The following is a 22,830-nucleotide window of genomic DNA, read 5'->3' on the forward strand; positions in this document are numbered from 1 at the left end:
GGAGCTTTGTTTGTGAATGGCATGGGAACAGAGGTTGGGAGACTGGCGAGCTCTTCTGCATGCAGAGCGTCAGTGAATGGAGCATGTGCCGACTGCGCATCCGTACAGTGAGTCTGTGATACATGAGAAGCATGGCAGACTATCAGTAAAGCTCTCATTGAACAACGCCCACTCTGCTATGTGAGTCATGACAAGTTATGAAATGATGAACAATGAAAAAATTAACACCTATCGTTCATTTGAGCTCGTCGCATGGATTGTAAAATATCTGCCGTGGCATGAGGCTGTTTTAAGACATGTCACAATACTGACATAATGAGAACGCCTCTAATGAAAAGAGGAACGACGATGAAGTGTGTCATGAGGAATATGTTGTATAAGCAGAGCAGGAGCTAGTGTTTGAGAAAGAGAGCAGAAAGGCCCAAAACAGACGAAATTGAATACAAACTTGCAAAAATGCATGCCATTCTACACTACCTGACAGAAGTCTTGTCATCGATCCCAATCGTGAGAGCAACAAATAATAACTTGACTTCTAGTTGATCATTTGGAAAAGTAGCAGAAAGCTGATTGTTTCTGATGAATCATCTGTTAAACTGCACACCAAATAATTACAAATACTGTAGAAGACCTATTGGATCCCACATGGACCCAATATTCTCACAGAAATCAGTCTAGTTTGTTGAAGGAAAAGTCATAGTTTAGGGTTACATTCAGTATGGGGGCATGCCAGAGATATGCAGAGTGGATGACAACATCAACAGCCTGAGGTATCAAGATGTTTGTGCTGCCCATTACATTGCAAACCACAGGAGAGCGCAAATTCTTAAACAGGATAGCGCTTCTTCTCATACTTCAGCCTCCACATCAAAGTTCCTGAAAGCAAAGTAGGTTAAAGTGCTCCAGGATTGACCAGCCCAGTCACCAGACATGAACATTATAGAGCATGTCTGGGGTAAGATGAAGGAGGAGGCGTTAAAGATGAATCCAAACAATCGTGTCAAGTTATTATTTGTTGTTCCAAAAACTTGGATATGCGACAAGACTTTTGTCAGGTAGTGCATACTATTTGTATGGAACATTTTTAAAACCCTTCCACAATAATAGAAGATAACTGGAAAGCTAACTTAACTTTACAACTCTTTAGTGCAAAATGTCTACATTAAGCATTTATATTCATTATCAGCCTAATTCAATAGAATTTTACTCACCTTCAAAACCATCCAGTGCTTCCTTGACAATCCTCACAGTCCGTTGAGCTGCACAGCATGTGACTACTCAAGCTTGTGTTTAATATAAATGCTTTGCCTTTACATTCATCTAAACAAATATGTCTTAGTTGAGGTCTTGGTTAAAATATTTATATTTAATCATGTTGTGAACTAAAATATATATTTATTGAAAAATAAAACAAATAATTTTGTACTAAATTGACAGACATGTTATTAATTTGATAAATAACTGCTTGAAAAAAACTTTTTACAGTGTGTGTATCTTTTATTTTTAGAGGTAGCTGTGTAATATTTAGTTTATAACAACATGAGTAAATCAGTTTTAATAGTCAGACCTTGCATTAATTAAGCTTTTAAAATGAAGTGAAAAAAGGAATATAAGTTGCACCATGTCCCTGTTTTCTTAGAAACTGTGGGAGAAACTCGTTTGTATATTCATAGAAACCAATGTGCCCAAATGTTAAAGACTGTGCAGTAGATACAACAAAACCTGATCCTCCCTAGAGTGTATATATTTACGTCACTTTCTAGTGTGAACACACTTTCTTCAGAGGGAATGAGTCGCAAAATATTCAGCAAAATGACTGGTTGTAATAGAGACAGCTGTTCACTTTTTTTGGCAGTCTGTACAATGATAGCTTCAAAATTTTGTTAAAGTCTGTAAGCACAGTTGATCCATTGATTGAAACTGCATTGCTGACTTTTCCAACTTACTATCATCTGTTCTAAAAGAACAAAGAAACCAAGGGATTGTGGGTCATTTGAAGGGTTTTATTAATGCGCTGACATGGTTTTTTTGCAGAGCTTTGCCTATAGGGCTCAGACAAATCTCTGGATATCATAGTATTTCTCGTCCAGTGTGTGCAACCCCCTTTAGAGATGATCTGGATCAGTTGGTGATATCATTGAAGTTGACCTTAAGTATTGAATGACATCTGGACAGCTGAAAGTTCATCGTAAATGCTTAATGTAAATGGCCAAATATAGAAACCCATGTTATTAGCAACATTGATGTCTATTAAATGAACTGCAGCTATTTTCTCATGCTCACACAATGTACATGACGCTGACAGTGGTTCAGAGTTCAAATATATTCACAGTTCTATTTCAGTATTTGATCCTTTGAAGTAGAAATGTGCTGGAAAATAGAATAAAAATAGCAGAACACTTTTATCCTTAAAGAATATTTAGCAAATTCATCCCCAGAGAAGACTTAATAAAGATCTATGAAATAAAAGTATGCTTAAGAAGAGCTGAAAAAAAGAGCAAATAGTACAGAGAGCCTGATCAAAAAGCATGCTAAGTTAAGACTAATGTGGTCTAGAGAGTGTACAAATACACTTGAAATTAAGAGTGTGACGGAAAGACCAAGAGATGTTTGAGTGCATTAGAAAGTCTCAGGGAAAAAGAATGCCTTATAGATTGTAAAAGAAGACCTTGGGAAAGACATGTGCTCACAAAGAGTGCAAAAGAAAATGCTTTGTGTGGAAGAATGCAGGAGAAGTGCGGAGGAATGCTCATTCTGGTTGACCATGAGCTGTAAGTGTGGACCATGGATTGTGCTCTGAGTGGTAACTCTCTTGCTCCGTCCATGAGCCAAGAGAGCATCCACCCCCGCACCTCTACCACACCACCATTACACCATCTGCCTGCTCTTCTGCTGGCCCAACACACCAAAGGGACAGCACAGGCCAGAGGGAACCAGAAAAAACAAGAAATAATTGCTGTCCTCACACATGATGCTTCCCACAGACCCTTCTCATTAGAAAAAGACCTGAAATAGAGAGTTTTCTGTCTTCTGATTGGTCCTGAATTTGTATTTCAGAGTGAAGTCAGAGAACGAGCTGGTGCAATGTTGATTTAGAATAAATCAGTAAAACTTAAAACTTGTTGGGAATTTGTTTTGAGGAGTTTCAAAAAACTTTCTGGAAGTGCTCAGCTTGTAAATACCTACCATTGGTCTATGGCGAGTCTATAAGTAGACAGTTGTGGTTTATTGTCTTTGTTCAGTCTATATAGATGTCAGACATCTGCTAGTAGGGCGGGGCGATATAGCCTTTTTTTTTAAATCATGATTTTTTTTCACAAAAAAATCTATTCTCACACACATTGGGCTAGTGGGTTACATTTTATTTGCATCGGGTCGCTCCATCTGGTAGATTAGTGTGCACTAAGCGAGTTTTGTCAGTGTTTTTATTTACCGTCTTTGCAGCTAGGTCACGTAATTTATCTGGAAATGTTCCAATTCAACACTTCATTTTTATATGCACGTCTTATATTTTAAATGTCTTCTCCATTACTTCTCACTGTTGAAGAAAATTCAAGATGTGGTGTGCAGTTTTTCGTGCAGTTTTCTCATTGGAGCACAGAGAGGAGCAACACGTAAAGGTGAAAATGTTTTTCATTCAGACAAGTAGATGTGAATTTCACACTCAAGTTAATCGATATAATCAAATTATCGCCCAGCCCTATCTACAAGTACGTATTAGGGGTTTGGTAGAAATTAACAGTCTAGTGATTTAAGTTATTTTATACATAAAATATGAAGTAAACATACGGTCTAATGCTGCGTTCACACCAGACAAGGATGAAGCGTCAATCGCAAGTGATTTACATGTCAAGTCAATCCAAAGACGAGAATAGACATCCTGCGGTGCGAAACACGTGAATGAGATGGCGTGAATGACGTGGTTTGCGCGAATGAAGCAGTGCGAGTTGAGTGTTTGTGGTGTTGAATAATCTGAACTTCAGCAGACATTCGAGCCATGTTAACTAATCATGAGCTTTGACTTGTAGGAGAGTGATTGTGACATAGCGCCTGTTGTTGGTGTTCCCGGGGGGAAATCCACTGGACAACAGTTCATCAAACTGGTTTCGGCTTAGTCTGAGGCATCGCTGAAAGCTTCCATGATCCAGGGGAAGTTTCTGGAGAAGTGTATGAACTCACAGAGCTGGGTGCACCTCTGAAAGGATCTAGTAGACTCAGACAAAGCTCCAAACGAATTGACGCTGTTCAGCCTTCATAAAGCACAGATATTCCCTCAATGAATTCCATGTTAGCCATTTAACATCAATGCTAGTGTCACCGGGCAGACAGAAGCCCTGCCCATGACTTAAATCTGCGTCTATTGTTTAGTGAATTTGGCACGCAAATGAAATTTGACACACAAATGAAAAGAGTAAACTCAAAATGTTCTCGTATATGTATATTTACGCGCAGATAAATTGCACTATTTGCACATAAATAGAACCGTGAACATTTTGCCGCATCAGGTGTGAACAGCATAAGAACTGTACAAAACTAGTAGACGGTAAATGAAAATGCAGTTTCACTCCCTGCCTGTAGGTGGTGTTTATAGAACATTTCCTTGGTTTATCAATATTCATTCAATATATCAGGGGTCACCAACCTTTTGGAAACTGAGAGCTACTTCTTGGGTACCGATTATTGTGAAGGGCTACCAGTTATTAAATAACGCATTTTTCTTAATTTACTTTTAATTATATGTTATTATTAATAATTAATAATATTCATCTATGTGAAGACATTGATCATGTTAATGATTTCTCACAGTAGTTGTCAACAATGATTTAACAAGTTAGATAAATATCAATATGCAACACTTCATTTGTCTGAAATTGTTTTTAAAGTTTTTTTTAAATATATAAATTAAAGTAATTTTCAAATTTACACCAATGCAAGTGTGATTTAAAAAGAATACCTATAAAAATATTAGATACAGCTTACTCATATGTGGTGCTATGGTGAGCTATTTTTAGAACAGGCCCGCAGGCAACTCATGTGAACCTGGCGGGCTACCTGGTGCCCACGGGCATCATGTTGGTGACCCCTGCAATATACATTATATCTTATAACTAGGCTTACACAGAATCTGTGCACGCAGAATTCCACAGATTTTTAGCTCATCATTGATTCTGTATATTTACTTGTGTAAACGTGTGTAAATTTATATTTATTCAGTTTTTAAATTATTTTCAGTAAAATTATTGACTAATATGAAAATATTTATATGATTTATTTTAGTAGATGTATTTTATGAGAGATTTGCTTTGTTTACCAAATAAAGTGGATCTAATTATATTTGCATTGTAAACATTAAAATAAGGTATTACTTTTTTATTTCATATATTAAGGTTTTAGTTATGATACTCCCAAAATCATTCCGCATAATCCACAGATTTTTAACAAACTTCTGTGCAGAAATAGCAAAAAATATCAGCAGATTCCGTCTGGCCCTAGTTATATCTAATATATAACACTGCCATATTTTTTTCAGCTGTAAAGCTGCCTCATTTTTTTTTTTTTTTTTGCAATCTTTTGTTTATTATAAATAAACATGACTTAAAAGGTTAGCTTATGACACCAAAATTGAATTACCTCATCATTTATGCTCCTTCGTGTAATATTAAACCTTAATGGATTTCTTTCTTCTGCTGAACAGAAAACAAGATATTTTGAAGAATGTTGAATGCTGGCACTTTCCAGCACTTGACAACTTAGAATTATAAGGTTCCATTTAACATTTTTTGTCAAAATTGAGTTATTGACATATTAAATGACAACTTGTTTACATTATGGCATGTTTTTTATACATTGTTTACATTTTATTTAAAAAAAAATAAAATAAAAATCTTACACACATGCTGTTTGACATATGGAATGAAAAAAAACTTTGAAGCTCATTATCTCAAAATCATTCAGAAAGCAGATAGAACCTTATAATTCCAAGGTAACAACTTTTTAAAATATCTTCTTTTGTGTTTAACAGATGTAAGAAACTCAAAAAAGTTTTAAAGTAAAGGGTGTGTAAATGATTACAGAATTTAAATTTAAATTTTGGGTGAACCGTTCCTTTAGCTTGACTGGACCAGTGTTCTGAATTGCAGAAGATTTTTGGTAACAAAATACCACAGCTTAGCTTGCATATTTCAAACTTTTCTACCTGTAAGTGAAGGTTTACAAAGATTTGCAGAGCATCGGGTCTCTACTCTAGTCAGCAAGCACAAGGTGACCGCAGACAAGAACAGCTCGGAGACAAATTAATATTAGTCACCTGTGTGCACATATGTCCAGAGCTTTACACGCAGGTTCATTTTTGTGCTAGTGACTTTCAGAATGGTAGTCTTAAATGCTATGTTGACTTCATTTGAAAGGGCTTCCACAGTAGTAAATGGCAGTGATCAACTATAGCTTATTTTCTATAATAAACATGGTCATATAATTTGTTTACATCACTGTCATTTCATTCTATACCTCCAACACAACCCTGCTCATCCCGCACTTAATATCCTCCACACAATGCGTTCTGACACGGTTACATAAGAAGGCGTTTGTGAGCTATTCTTAGCGCTGCCTCACTGTGATGCGCTGCCTGAAATAAGAAAGCCCAGACCTGACAGAGCGGGAAACATTTGTGTCGTGAGGAAAATAAGGCTCCCGTCAATTTTTCCCCTCCCTCTCTGTATTATTATTTTATTCGCTGCTTTTGGGGCAAAGAGCAAAGGCCCAGCGTGTTTGATAATAATATGTTTGCTTCATGAAACAAAAGACAAGAGTGACAGTAAGTACACAGTTGAATATAGCATACATCATATGTGAATTTATTATTAATGGTCTTTTTACAATGATTTATAGAATTTTCATAATAACTGGTTGGCTACATTTTTATTTCCTTCATTTATTTTCCTTCGGCTTAGTCCCTTTATTCATCAGGGTCACCACAGTGCAATAAAAAAACACCAACTTATCCCAGCAAATGTTTTACACAGCGGATGACTTTCCATTTGCAACCCAGTTCTGGGAGACATCCATACACACTCATTCACACACATTCACTACTGACAACTTAGTTTATTCAATTCACCTCTACCGCATGTCTTTGGACTGTGGGGGAAACCAGAGCACCCGGAGGAAACCCACACCAACACAGGGAGAACATGCAACCTCCACACAGAAATGCCAACTGACCCAGCCAGGACTCGAACCGGCAACCTTCTTGCTGTGAGGCCACGGTGCTAACCACTGAGCCGCCTTGTCTATATGCCCCTTGACTATATTTTGTATGCCAAAAAAACAAACAACTCTAAATACACACACATGGAAAATGGCATAAAACAGCAGATTGAGTTTAAATGTGGCTTGCCATATTTCTTGATTCCCAGTTAGTTGCTGTCCTCTTTGTACTAGCCTTAAAATTATAAATCATCTTTTAAACAGTATCAGTTGATTTTGTAAACCTAAAAACTAAAAAAATCAATAAATAAATGACATAATAGACAGATTTTATTTTAGCTTTTTGGCAAGAAAACATTTCTTATTTACAATTGAACTAAAACTACATAAACAAAACTAAATTAAAATTGGGTCACACATTATTTTGATGGTCCGTTTGTTAAATTTAAGTTACATTCCATCTACATGCTAACTAATTCTCATTAGATTATAAGTAGACTGTAAGGTTGGGGTTAGGGTGACGCCCGGTTTAAACTTGACACGTTCGCTTGAGTGCGGTCGGCCAATGTGACATCATCGCTGCGTTTGTGAAGGTTCGCTTTATGTGTATGCAACATGATTTCGGCTGGCTGAGCGCATTACATTTTTTGAGATTCGTACATGTGCGGTGCCGCATTTGATTTGAGTTGAATATAAATCATTCATTCATTTTATTTTCGCCTTAGTCTCTTTATTAATCTGGGGTCGCTACAGCGGAATGAACCACCAACTTATCCATCGTATGTTTTACGCAACAGATGCCCTTCCAGCTGCAACCCATCACTGGGAAACATTCATACACTCTCATTCACACTCATACACTACGGCCAATTTAGCTTACCCAATTCACCTGTACCACATTTCTTTGGACTGTGGGGGAAACTGGAGCACCCGGAGGAAACCCACGTCTACTCGGGGGAAAACATATAAACTCCACACAGAAATGCCAACTAATCCAGCCCAGGCTCGAACCAGCAACCTTCTTGCTGTGTGGCGAACGTGCTATCCTCTGCGCCACCACTGTATAGACACTTTATGATCCGTCCATGCATGATCATAGGAATAACCAAATGGACTAAAATAATTGGCTAGAAATTGCAACAGTGGGAAAAGAGGAAAGTGTTTTGTTAAAAAGTTTAGAAAAACTTAAAGGATAAGTTAGTTAAAAACAAAAAGAGAGGCCATTGCAAAAGTGAAGACCCGGGTGGTTTTAATATTACAGACTTTGTTTTTCCACCATTCATAGGCTTTAGTTTAATTGTTACAAAACTAAAATGAAGTAACAAATTGCTTCTTTGATCACTGGAATAGAATATTTGAACCTGCCAGTTTACAATATACTGATTCTCTGTTTTTCTTGGCTTTATTGGTGATAATGGTTTATTCTTTCCCTGATAAAAATATATTGTAGAGCAACCCATGTTCTGTTGTCATTCATATTTTTATAAACTTTAATAGGTAGAACTGTCTGAGATATGACCAAAAGCAAGTGATGCAACAAAGTTTGATTTAAAAAAAAATCTTGAATGGTTAAAAAATTCTTATAATCATTAAAATAATTTATTAAAATGATAAAACTAATTAGTTTAAAAATCATCAATAATATTAATGATATGATGTAGTTCCAGAAACTTTCTACTTTGTTTATCTGTCTGACTTTATGGTGGGTTTGTTTTGATTATCCCCTGTCGCTTTAAAAGAAATATCATAACGGCGAACGCATCAAGTATAAAAGCTTTGTCTGTTTCGTGAGGTGCACGCATACTTCGTCACCAGAGGTGCAGCGCCAGGTGAAAATAAAAATTAGGCTTTAGGGTTTAGTTTAGAGTTAGTTGGTTTGCAAAGTTTCTTTTAGTCAATTAAATGTCTTTTGAAGGAGCAGCACCAACAGACATTAAGCAGACAGTCTACTAATACTCAAATGGATCATCAAATTAAAGTGTTTCCACAAATAGTCTTTAGAATTAGGTGAAAAAATTATTTTTAACTGCATTAGTTCCTGTTTCCCTTTGTTTCTATGGTTACATATTGGCTTACTTAGTATGTTCTCCTCTGTTTGATATAGTTATTATTTTGTGTAAAATAATTCATTTTTTGGTAAACTTTCCCTTTAATATTTCAGTTCACTTTGTTGTTTTTTGTCATGCTTGGCTTGCGTCAATTCTGCTGTTTCTCCTGCGTTCTTCCTGTGCCGTGGTGTTTTGTCTCCACTTCTCATCAATCAATAAACACTTTATAAATACCGGCAGACAACTTTTTCTCTTCAGCCAGGTCACGACCCCACAAAAGCTGAAAATATCACAAGCTGAAAACTGTCATGCTGAAATACCAAAGGCCTTGAGTGTGAAATTGTTAATAATTTTTCTTTGAACTATTTTCCTCACTGCTAAAAACCTAGTGCATCTAATTAAATCATAAACAATAAGACCATAGATCAGAAAAGTCCATAGATTGGTCAGAAACCTAACATAAGAGCACCAATTCCTCCCACGGTCCATACAAATCGTATACACTAACTAACAAAAGTCCTGTCGCCTATCCAAGTTTTAGAAACAACAAATAATAACTTGACTTCTAAGTGATCGTTTGGTTTCAGACGTGGCTTTAATGAAAAGCAAAAGCCTCTAGATTATGCTTATTTTAACAAAATAAATTACATATAATTTTTATTAAACAGGTAATAAATATGTACATTTACATTTAGTCATTTAGAAGACACTTTTGTCCAAACCAAATTACAATTGAGGGGGCATATAGTGAATCAAACCGAACTGCTAATTACACAAAGGAACTGTTTGACCTAATTCCACTTCTACCCCTTAGGGTGTACGCACACTATGTACAGTTGCCTTGAACCGGGCCAAAGCACGGTTGTCCGCCCTCCGGTCTCCCCTGACGACCCAAACTCACATTACATTCGGGCCTGTAAGTTTAAGAAGCGCTCAGCTCAGTGGAGATTTCTTTATATCGTTATATCGTTTAAGTCGTTTGAGATGCAGTGACAGACTCACAGTCAAATATTTTACAAAAAAGATCTGCCTCTTTTGATGCTCATAAACAATCATAAAGTCCTCATGCTGCAAAAATTAGGAGGTTTGCTGAAGGTACAGGTTTCGTGCAGTGAGGGGTTTGCATCTTTAATAATCTATGACAGTTTGCTTCATCGAACAGTAAGAATGATAAATAAATGCAAATCAAACAGTTCCTTAAAAGTCATGACTCGTTTTCAGTTTCGGGCTCTGGCACGTTTTACACTCACACTATTCACCTTATTCTCCGCCGACAAGAGGGCGCTGCCATATGAATCTTTTTGGCTTGAGACTTCCGGTCTCATTCACTTTCATTCATTTTTTGATGTTAAAAACTGCTCATTACGCTGCTTGATGTTGCAATTTGATATTTTCTTAATATATTATTCTACTTGGTCTGTATAGTCATGCAAACATTTGTTTGTAGAGCAAGTAGTTTGACCGTTTTCTGCCGTTTATTATTCCTAGTCATTTCTCCCATAGGCGACTGAATCGGAAGTTCTAAGACAATCGCGAAAACAGGCGCACTTCCGCATTTTAGAATAAGGTCAATAAGCGTACCACACCCCTTCCAACCGGGCCAGGGCTGGCCAAGTGAACCATGCCTGAGCTTAATTCAGAGAACTCGCACTTCACAAACAATCTGGGAAACTGGCCTGGGCACGGTTCTGATAGCATAGTATGAGTAAGCCCTTAGCTCTTCCACTTACCCCAATTCTCTTTATCTTGAAGGCCTAGGGCTAAGGGGAAGAGCTAGATAAACCTTGAAACTAATATTTGTCAGGTCAAAACCAAGGTGTACAACTATACAAATATAGAATTGGGATTGGGCCTTAGAGAGAGTGAGAGAGAAAAGAGTGTTTCTACAAGTGGTTTAAGCCTACTCACCTGTGTGAAGCACACTTTTTTAAATTTAAAATGTTTTCTGGGTTTGTTTGTTTTTTTTTATATGGAGTAATTGTAAGAAAGTGTCCGGTGCACATGTGCAAAACTGTAAAAAGTCAGAGAGATGACAAAGAGAGTGTGTTTTCCAAAGGTGGTTTGTCAAACCCACTTACTGGTGTGGGGCACACTCAGAATTGCATAGTGTTTTGAAGTTGTCATGTTGTATGTAGAATTTTGTACAAGTTGGTGGATTATTTGCAGAGTTGTGTGAGTATATAGTCCATGTTAGGTTGGAAATTGTTGCTGTTTTGGGTGTTGGAGAGTCATCCATCATTCAAACCATTATACAGTATCAGTCCTTAATTCCTAATCTGTCTTTTTTACTGGGGATGTCCAGATCCCATCACATAAATAGGGCCCATTCACGCAGTTTCGGACTTGATCGGAATCGGCTTTTACCGCCCGTTCAGGACTTGAATATATAATAAACAGAAACAGCTGTGTGCAGCATGACGTCACTTTGAGACGCTATTGGTTAAATAATGGCTAAGTAGAACACAAAAGCAGCTTGAAGTGGAAAGCACGAGTATGTCTTCAGTCTGGAGGTATTATGAAGTTGATGATAATGTTGCCATAGTAAACTGTGAGATATGTAAATTTGGGATTGCCTGTCAGGTATTTTAAGTTGAGGTGCTATTTGTTTTAATATTAGATTTTAAAAAAATATTTACTGTTGCACTCGAGGGCAAAAAAAAACCTGATCGGGACATCTTTACTTTTTACCTGCCTCTTTTATTCTTTCAAACCTCAGTCCTATAATTTTTTTTTTAGGAAATTAGCTGTGTAGATGTGTACAGCTCAGGAAGCATCTGAATCTTTGACATGCTTGTCAAATAGTGCCATTTTGGAGGTGGATAAAGAATAGCAGGCACGGATTTCTCTATTGGGGCTCTTCGCGGCCCTCCAAGCAAAACATACGGTATGTTCACCTCTCAGCAAACCTCTCCTGTCTGACCTTTCAGAGGAGCAGAGTCACAATATCCCCCGGCAAAGCTGCATAGTCAGGCAGGTTCAGACCTCTCCACTCCTCATCAATCAATAAACACTTTATAAACACTGGCAGGCAGCTTTTTCTCTTCAGCCAGGTCATGACTCAACAAAAGAGATTCACAGGTCATACCACATGCTGAAAACTATCAAGAGGCTTGACAGTGTGTAAAAATATTACAAAGAGGAGAATGTGGAAGGACTTCTGAATAAAGGGCTCTTTGATTATGATTTCACTTTAGTTAGTGTGTGATCTTGTAGAAAAATTGCTACGAGTTAGAAAGTTCAACGCAAAGGGAAGGTTTCTTTACTTACTTTCCTTCTTAAGGCCCACAGCAAATTGCTTGAAGGGACCACAAGAAGCTTCTTCCTGAGTTGGTAACATCACAAGTCCTAAAATCTACATAATAAAAGTTTCTTTATGTAAAGGTAACATTACAAGGAGTCATTTATACCGGTATCCACTAGCATTTTAAATGGTAAACTACCTTGATGGTACTTTTAAATGTCACTGTTGTTGGTAAATGTTAAGTGTTGTCTTTTTTGTTATTTGTGGACTGAGTCCAAGACAAATTTCCTGACAGTAAAATACAGCTCAACACAATATAAAGCCCACCTCCAGATGTAACATTTCTTTCAACATGCATTATAGATGGTCAAACATTGAAAAATATCTGATTAACCACCCCTTTAAAGAAAGTTCCTCCCAGATATAAGTTTTTGTTGAGAGATTTTGAGTTCCTGGAGTGTCTCTGCGCAGTTTAGAACTTCTCTGCATGTCCACAGGAGGTTTTGTTATTTGTGCCGTGAAATGTGCTCTGTAAAATATTTAAACTTGAAAATGACTCACTGACTTACTTCCTGTGTAAATGCAATATTCACGGCTGCTGAATTTATTATCTTAACCTACAATATCAGTGATACTGAATAATTTTTTCCCATTTCAGTGTGTTATTTTGTACAGCATGTGGTTCTGACACAACAGATAATACGCATAATGTAGACTTTGTAAAATTTTGCTATTCAATTTTTATAGTTGCACATTTATTTTAGATAAATATATAGTATTTATTTCTCTATATTAACCATTGTTGGTAAAAACACAACTGTTCATTGTCAGTTCATAAATAAAATATTGGTCAATGTCCTAATTTTTGAATATTGGTCAATTTTTGGTGTAAATTTTGAGAAAATTTTTGATTTCATATGAATAGGAATCAATTATCCGTTTATTTTCCTTCGACTTTTCATTTATTTATCAGGGGTCGCCACAGTGGAATGAATGGCCGACTTGCACTGGAGGCATATTAAAAGTAATTATACAGTTGAAGTCAGAATTATTAAACACCTTTTGATTTTTTTTCTTTTTTAAACATTTTCCAAATGATGTTTTACATAGCAATGAAATTTTTTACTGTATGTCTGATAATATTTTTTCTTCTGGAGAAAGTCTTATTTGTTTTATTTTGGCTAAAATAAAAGCAGTTAAAATTTTTTAAACCCTTTTAAGGAAAAAATAATTAGCCCCTTTAAGCTATATTTTTTCAATAGTCTACAGAACAAACCATCGTTATACAATACCTTGCCTAATTACCCTAGCCTGCCTAGTTAACCTAATTAACCTAGTTAAGTCTTTAAATGTCATATTAAGCTGTATAATAGTGTCTTGATAAATATCTAATAAAATATTATTAAAAATAAATTAGTTTTTAGAAATGGGTTATTAAAGCTATTATCTACTTCATTAAACAGAAATTGGGGGAAAAATTTACAGGGGGGCTAATTATTCTGACTTCAACTGTATTTCTACTTTATTGTTTGAGTTAACCTTTGGAAAATGTACAAATGAAACTACACTTATACTGATCCATACTCATTAAAATGTCTGTACAAGGTTCTGTTATCCTACTAAACTGTGTATACATGTTAAATTAATAAACAACTCCTGACAATCGGGTTTAATCTAATGGTTTTAAGAATAGTTGGGAAGTATAAAGGTTTAATATATTTACATACACTCACCAACCACTTTATAAGGTACACCTTTACTAGTACCAGGTTGGACCCACTTTTGCCTTCAGAACTGCCTTAGTCCTTCGTGGCATAGATTAAACAAGGTACTGGAAATATTCCTCAGATATTTTGGTCCATATTGACATGATAGCATCACAAAGTTGCTGCTGATTTGTCAGCACCACATCCATCATGTGAATCTCCCGTTTTAGCACATCCCAAATGTGCTCTATTGGATTGAGGTCTGCTTACTGTGGAGGCCATTTGAGTACTGTGAACTCATTGTCATGTTCAAGAAACCAGTCTGAGATGATTCACGCTTTATGACATGATGTGTTATCCTGCTGGAAGCAGCCATCAGAAGTTGGGTACACTGTGGTTAAAAAAAGGGATGGACATGGTTTGCAACAATACTCAGGTAGACTGTGGCGTTAACACGATGCTCAATTGGGTACTAATGGGCCCAAAGTGTGCCAAGAAAATATACATGATATATAATATATAAAAATATATATGATGTGCTATTTTCTTGCGAGATTATGTTTTGGAAGGAAAAGGTATTCTTCGAGTAATTGATCATGATATATTGTAGTGTAAATTGTTAAAAAATATAATGATAATTGATATGATGTTTTCCTATGTAGTAATGGTTTTTGAATGCAAGTTTTTTCGTATGTCTTGCAAATCGTTTTTTAATATGCAGGTAAATGTCTCCTGTATAATTGGTTGTAAGAGTAGAGATGAAGGTAAGACTTGTTATTTTTAATCTTTGAGTAATTGTTAAATGTAGAAAACTTTTAATGTCAACTGTTAGAATTTTTTGGATTAATGTACACCTGATTAGTGATGGTGGTTGATGCACTTTATCTCTGTGGAGTGAGGTTGGAAATGGGAAGAATGTTTATTGTCATTGCTGTGAAGATTATAAGTTATTGTGTGATTAATTGATAATGAAATGAGAGTGACGGTTTAAATAATTGCACATTGACTATGGAATAAAAGGGTGAAGTTGGAGAATGTGTCACACACTGAGGAAGGCTTTGTGCAGAAACGTCTGTTTGTTATCACCCGTAAAATGTAAGGAAAAAGTAAAAATAAAAACAGTATGAAGCAATTGAGTGCAAATCATTACCTTCTTTTGAAGAAAATATACCCCACACCATTACACCACCACCACCAGCCTTAACTGTTGATACAAGGCAGGATGGATTCATGCTTCTGATTAGAAATTTGCGCTAACGGGCAGTTGGACTGGTGTACCTAATAAAGTGGCCGCTAAGTGTATAGTTAGTATACAATTAGTGCACAGTGATCCTTAATATGTTATAAAATGGCTCTTGTTTTAAATATGGTTGTATTATATGTAGTATACTTTGGTGTGTAAACTATTGTCAGAATAAATGGCATTTCATTAGGTGTCTTCTGTAAATCATGTAAAAATATATATGATATAGTCTTCATAGGAGTTCACAGTATATGGAAAAAAAATCTGAATGTTTTATCTAAATATGTTAAGTTGATAACACAACTGGTCTTTTTAGTTGTTTGATCTTTTTTTGTATAACAAAGTCTGACCACTTCTCTCCGGTCAGCATTGGTTGTAAGTGACTTTCTGGAGCTTAAACTTGCATCATCATCCTTGCAGAAATCTCGATGTCATAGAGACAGGAATAATCTAGGCATCAGTTTCCTGCTGGGTTGCAGAAACGGGCCTGCGTTCTGTCGGGTGACATTGTAAAATAACTAACAGTGTTTACAGTTCTTTAAACAACATATATAGCCTAATCTAAACACACTAGCTCTTCCTCTCTGGACTGATGAGTAAACATAAGCTGTTTGCAGATGTGCCTTTAAGTACATGTCACACATCAGAGACCTTTGTGTTAATCATAGACTGGATGAGCTTTGAGTTTTAAAGGCAGATCCAGCATGGGTGAAATGAAAACATCTCTTTGACTAGTCGCTCATAGTGGGTGTTCGGCTTGAACTGATGATGAATTCTGGGTTGTGTGGATGTTGTGCGAGAGTTTCTACTGATTGTCTAGGAATGTGGGTCAGCTATTGTAAAAGAGAAGATTTGTCATGCGGCCTTGTGAACTGCAGGGTAGTAGTAGCATGCCTCATTCCATTGATTTTATATATATATTCCATTGATATTATATATATTGTATAATTCTATTGCTTCTAATTAATTATTTGTAAAAGTGGCAGAAGGTAGATTGTTCTGATGAATCATCCGTTGAACTGCATCCCAATCATCACAAATACTGCAGAAGACCCATTGGAATCCTTATGGACCCAAGATTTTCATAGAAATCAATCAAGTTTGGTAAAGGAAAAATCATGGTTTGGGTTACATTCAGTATGGGGGCATGTGAGAGATCTGCAGAGCGGATGGCAACATCAACAGCTTGAGGTATCAAGACATTTGTGCTGCCCATTACATTACAAACCATGGGAGAGGGCAAATTTTTCAGCAGGATAGCGCTCCTTCTCATGCTTCAGCCTCAACATTAAAGTTTCTGCAAGCAAAGAAGGTCAAAGTGCTCCAGGATTGGCCAGCCCAGTCACCAGATATGAACATTATTGAGCATATCTGGGGTAAGATGAAGGAGGCCTCAAAGATGAATATAAAGAATCTTGATGAACACTGCGAGTCCTGCAAAAACACTTTCAAGTTATTTGAGTCATTGCAGAGATGTATGGATGCAGTCCTCCAAGCTCATGGGAGTCATACACAATAATATTTCTTTTTCCACTGCACCATGACTTTATAGTTCAAGTTCTCTACTCTAAAGTCAGCGCATGTGTCTTCTCAACTGATTTTGTTTTATTTTTACTTTTGAAAATGGTATAAGAACACTGGAGTCAAATTAATCCTGAGGCCACATTTGTTCAAATGAGTTGGATTTGCTGAAATATGATGGACCTTGGTGCCTTTTTTTCAGACTGAAGTGTATAATTTGACAATGCATGAGTCTTAAACACCATTATATATGTTTAGATAAGATAATAGTTTTACCTAAATTAAAAATTCAAATACTGTATGACCTTACTTATGATTTGTTATGCATAACAAAAGTCAATATATTGTTGAAAAGGTGCTTCATAACAGAAAACAGCAGGAATGTGTTGCATTTGATTGGATTTGACTCAGATCACCATTGAACAGAATTGCACTGCAGGAAGATCAGCACTCATCTCTTAGGATTATAGCATCTTGGATATAACAGTGGCTTTCTTTCATGAAAATTTAAAAATTTAACACTTGAAAGAAAAGTGTACATTATACAAAGTATAACTCCTTTTAAGATTTTTTGTTGTATGCCTCATGTTTAAATAAAAGTGCCTTCTAAATGAATAAATGATAATTTATAGTGTAAATATTATATAAAATATTAAATTTGTGTGTGTGTGTATATATATTACATGAAATAAAAAAACTACAGGCCCTGGCAACTGATTATACATTGGTACAAGTAAAAATATATTAGCAATATTTATATTAAATATTAATTAATATTAATATTAAATAAATGTGTATTTAAATGGAAAGTAATGAAATTATGACAACATAACTAAAAACTCAGAATGAACACTGGAAAATTTAATAATTGAAATGCTAATTTAAAAATAAAAGACTAATTAATGCTAAATTTACATTAGATCCCTCAATTAGCAGGAGTTTCATACTCCTGAAACAGAATTACATGTATTATCCTCTTCATCATGCACTGATTTGAGTGCATTGGCTCTTGAATAATGAGTCACTAAAGGAGGCCTTCTATGAAATAAAGAGGCTTTTATAAATCACTCATTTAGTTGGCCTGATTCTCCTACTCTGCAACAGACATTTAGTCATTTCCTCAGTGTGTGTGTGTTTGCGCATATAGGACACTTGCTGTCATGACCCTAGTTTGCTAGTGTGTGAGAGAGAAAGTTAATGAGTGGGTAAAGGGATAACAATGTTTTACAAGCATTTACTAAAGCTTAGCCTACTAGTAAGTTTAACCACCGACCTCAGCAGCTCTTACCCTCTAGATCTGTGCTCATTTTTCAAACCAGGCTCATTGGAAATACGTGCCTCAGCCTATATTTATGCAAAAACATAAAGTACGTTGTGCCAGGTATGTTTCATTGCATATTTCAGATGACAAATCCACAGAGAACGCAGTCTACATTTTGCAAATGTGAAATGCATTACTAAGAGTACATTTGGTCACACTTTATTTTGATGATCTAATTGTTGAACATCTATGCCTACTAATACTCATTAGATTATAAGTGAACTGTTAGGTTGGGGATTTGGGTTGGGGTTACAGTGAGTTAGGGTTAGTGTAAGATGAGATGTACTTTCAAAGTTTCTTATAGTCAGTTAAATATCTACTCTAATGGACCATCAAAATAAAGTGTTACTGTACATTTTAAGAAGAAGGTTTGATGTGTCATTTAGGTCACCAAACAAACCACTGACCTAAACCCTTTGCTAAACCTAACCAACAGTTTTTTTATTAAGCAAACACAAGATGAAATTGCACCACAACCACATAGTTTTACCTTGATTTTACATAGCTTTAATTTCTCTATTCGCAAATTAGTTACACAAGACTCGAATAAAGTGAGCTATTGAGCAAAGTGAACATGACAGAAATGCATTAGAGTCTAAATTATGGACATTGTTAAGTTGTTTTCCTGTATTTATTTGGTGTTGTGTGGGAAAAAAATGTCAATACAAGCCTCTATAAATATCATTAGTGTGAAAAGGAACAAATCACTCTATATCTTACTGCCCTGTAGCATTCGTTTTAACAAGAAACTGCTGTCAAACATATTGAAGTACGTATGTAGTTTTGTAGAGTTATGTATTTCCAATGAGCCTGTGTTGACATATTCTTTCATACTTCAAACTATTGATTTACTTTCCTAGTGTTAGTGTTTATGTGGTGATGCAGATGTGATATAGATCCAGTTATATTCTGTTTATAAATATTTTGCTGTAAATTCTGTTTAACATTAGAATTATCCATAGCTACATTGATTTCTCAGCATCTTTTGGAGTATTTAGAGGTTACCTTAAAGGGACAGTTCATCTAAAAATGTCATCATCTACTATTTACAAACATTTAATGATGTCAAAAACTGTACTCCAAAAATTTGTAACCAACTCAAGTACACTACCTGACAAAAGTCTTATCATTGATCCCAGATGTAGGAGCAACAAATAATAACTTGACTTCTAGTTGATCATTTGGAAAAGTGGCAGAAGATAGCACCCCTCATTCTTTAGCCTCCAAATCAAAGTTTCTGAAAGCAAAAAAGGTCAAGTTGCTCCAGGATTGGCCAGCCCAGTCACCAAACATGAACATTATTGAGCATGGATGCAGTCCTTCAAGCTCATGGGAGTCATACACAATATTAATTCTTTTTCCACTGCACCATGAGCTTATATTCTATACTGTACATTATTTCTGTTAAGTGACAAGCCTTTTGTCTAAGCAAAGTCAGACCTTACTGTCCTAATTAAATTAAGGCATGATCATATATATATATATATATATATATATTAATTTATATATATATATAATTATTTTATTTTTTGTTAAAATAAGCATAATCTAGAGGCCTTTGCCTTTCTTATAAGCCATTTCTGATACCAAATGATTAAATAGAGGTCAAGTTATTATTTGTTATTTATAAAACTTAGCTAGGCGAACAAGACTTTTGTCTTCTCTCTTTAGGAAATCTAGTAAAAACACATACGCAAAAGCTGACACATGAATTATAAGACTCTCTCTGTCTTCTTTTTTTTTTTTTTTGGATAAACAGATCTAAGTGATCAGCTTCTGGAGGTGGTGGGTTTGGAAGGAGCCATCGAGATGGGTCAGATCTATACAGGATTGAAGAGTGCTGGACGGCGCCTTGCACAGTGTTCCAATGTCACCATCAGGTCAGCAGTTCATGCCCATCCACATACACATTGACTAAGAGTTCAGTGTTTGTCCAGCTCATAGACAAACACTTGTGTCCATGGCTCTGAAACGTCTCTCTACACCCTCCCCCTCTGCAAGACGTCCACTCTTGGCCAATGCAGCCTATAAATCAGACCTTTGACCTGCTGTCATTCGCTTTGCCAACAGCTTTAACTTTCTGGATGCCTCACACTGATGAATAATGATGTTTGTAGCATGTCTAAACACACACACACACTGCTCAGTCCTGATGTATGCTAATGAACCGTTGGAGACTCATCACGTCTGAGCTGCTAGTTCACAAGTTTGTGTTTCCCCGGCCTGCTTCGCTCCATTAAACCCTCATAATGACCTTAAGAGCGAGGAGTTTATTCACAATTCTTGCTGGTGTTTCCTCACCTGTACACAGGATGGTCTGCCTGCGACCTCATACTTTCCGTAATGGATGTTAATAGGGCATTCATCATTGTCATTCTCCCATGCGGTGTTGCTTTAACTTGTGGTGGCCCTGCTGAAAAGACTAAACTAACTTTTTGTTACATTGTGTTCATATGGGGACGGAGGTGCTGAACTGTGTGAGTGTGTTGGTTTAGAGAGTAAGGGGCCCGGCTGGGAACAAGCTGTGGGAACAAAGAGTGCAGTGTTCAGAGCCGTCCAGGAAAAGTGTTGTATAGGAGCCTCGTGCCCGCGTTCTGCCTGGTCAACGACCTGACCCGTAACAGCTCTGTCTTTCTTTCTCTCTACTTGTCTCTCTGTCCGCAGGACGTCCCGACTGCTGCCCATGCAGATTGATGGAGAGCCGTGGATGCAGCCGCCATGCACGGTCAGCTCACTTGATTTTTGCTTTCTTTTACTCTTTTATTTGAATTTTGGAAACACAGACTCTTTCATAAGCCATAGTAGACAATGTGAATAAACAGAACCAAAGGCCTTAATACCTTCAAGTCAAATCTCAGATTGAATTTTGAACAAAATGAAGCCAAAGTGAATTTTCGTTCAGGAGTTCAGAACAGTTTGCCACAGCGAACAATTCAATAAAAATGTATTTTGCTTGTAAACACTACTGTTCTCCCCTACAAGTGCAAAAGGATTAAGAAAGATTTTATGCATCAACACAACAGACATTATGTTACTTAGATCTGTTTTTGTTTTGACAGTGTGAACAGCCCAAACCACATGGAATCTAATCTTTTCAATTCAGATTTGTGCCACTTTCATATGTAGTAATAAATACAGATCTGATCCCTGACGTCATATTGACTTTGTACCCCAACATCGTGAGGATGTTGAATTTTGTTAGGAAATGTCCAACGTCCAACCTAAAATCAACCTAACATCAACCAAATATCAACGTCTAATCATGTTACACTTAGACATTGTGTGAACGTTATCACTATGACATGTATCAAATGTTAGATTTTGGTCACTTTTCAACACAACCTAAAATCAACCAAATATCAATGTAATTTGATGTCGTTATTGAACAGCGAAATAACATTACAACGCTCTCTAGAAATTGAATTTTAATCACCTGACGTCACGATCTAACCTAATATTAATGTCTTATGATGTTGTGTGGCGACTGCGATGTTTCAGATCGCAGTGTGATCGGTTATGTAGGATTTTATGTGACTTTTACATAATCTTCGATCGACATCATCTACTCTTCAGCAGCATAGTAGAATGACACACAGGGCAAATACTTTACTATTAAAAGTTGGTTGTTCATTTTGAAAACGGGCATTTACGCAAAACTGGCACTTGTTAATCAAAAATAAACCATTTACCTTTAAAAAAATATTGTTCAGTTAAATTTAACATAAAAATATGTCCATAAAAATTGTATAAATATTAATTGAATAAAACACATAGGCCTACATATAATAGCTAGATTTTGTTTAAATTATTAATACATTAACAGAACCAAATATGAAAGACTATGATATGAAAATGATATGAATATGAAAACTCAGCCTTCACAGGTCAATCTGCAGCTGCTCATTACTCTTGATGAGTTCACCGGTGGTCAGAAAGATGCGCACAAAACCACAGATGATCAGTGTTTTGAATCACAAGAGACCTTATTTTAGTTATCTTTGATCCACTCTTGCAGTTTGACAAACATGTAAATGCAGTTGTAAAGAGCAGTTTCTTCCAGCTTAAATTGGTGGCAAAAGTTAAACGCTTTCTTTCTAAAAAAGATTTAGAAATCGTAACCCATGCTTTAATCTCCTCTCGTTTAGACTACTGCAATTCTTTGTATATTGGCCTACCTCAGTCAACACTCTCTCGGCTACAGTTGGTCCAAAATGCAGCCGCCAGATTAATAACAGGAACTAAGAAAAGAGAGCATATCTCCCCTGTCCTTGCCTCATTGCACTGGCTACCTATAAAATACAGGGTTGATTTTAAAATTCTTCTTTTCACTTATAAAGCTTTGCACAATTCTGCCCCGGCCTATGTCAGCGAGCTTATTAGGCCATATACAGCTCGCAGATTCTTAAGATCACATGATCAGTTTTTTTTGTCTGTCCCTCGGTCTCGCTGCAAGTCAAAGGGTGATCGAGCTTTCAGTTTTGCGGCCCCAAGGCTCTGGAATAGTCTCCCTCTGAATATCAGAATCTCTCCTTCTTTGGATGCTT

General features: G+C 36.3%; 1 protein-coding gene across 25 annotated transcripts in view; it reads left to right on the forward strand.

Annotated features, from left to right (window-relative positions):
- The window catches only part of dgkg (diacylglycerol kinase, gamma), a 256,255-nt gene that overhangs the window by 221,976 nt on the left and 11,449 nt on the right, over positions 1–22,830 (forward strand). For all 25 annotated transcript variants that reach the window (XR_015499359.1, XR_015499360.1, XR_015499358.1 and 22 more), the window contains 2 exons: positions 20,046–20,166; positions 20,951–21,011. Coding sequence is in view for 20 of the 25 variants with exons in the window: in XM_087267727.1 (XP_087123853.1) it covers positions 20,046–20,166; positions 20,951–21,011 (182 nt within the window). In the remaining 5 variants the exon portion in view is untranslated. The remainder of the gene's footprint in view (positions 1–20,045; positions 20,167–20,950; positions 21,012–22,830) is intronic.

Source organism: Danio rerio, chromosome 9 (genome assembly GCF_052040795.2).
Source record: "Danio rerio strain M-AB ecotype USA chromosome 9, GRCz13ab, whole genome shotgun sequence".
Taxonomy (NCBI): Eukaryota; Metazoa; Chordata; class Actinopteri; order Cypriniformes; family Danionidae; genus Danio; species Danio rerio.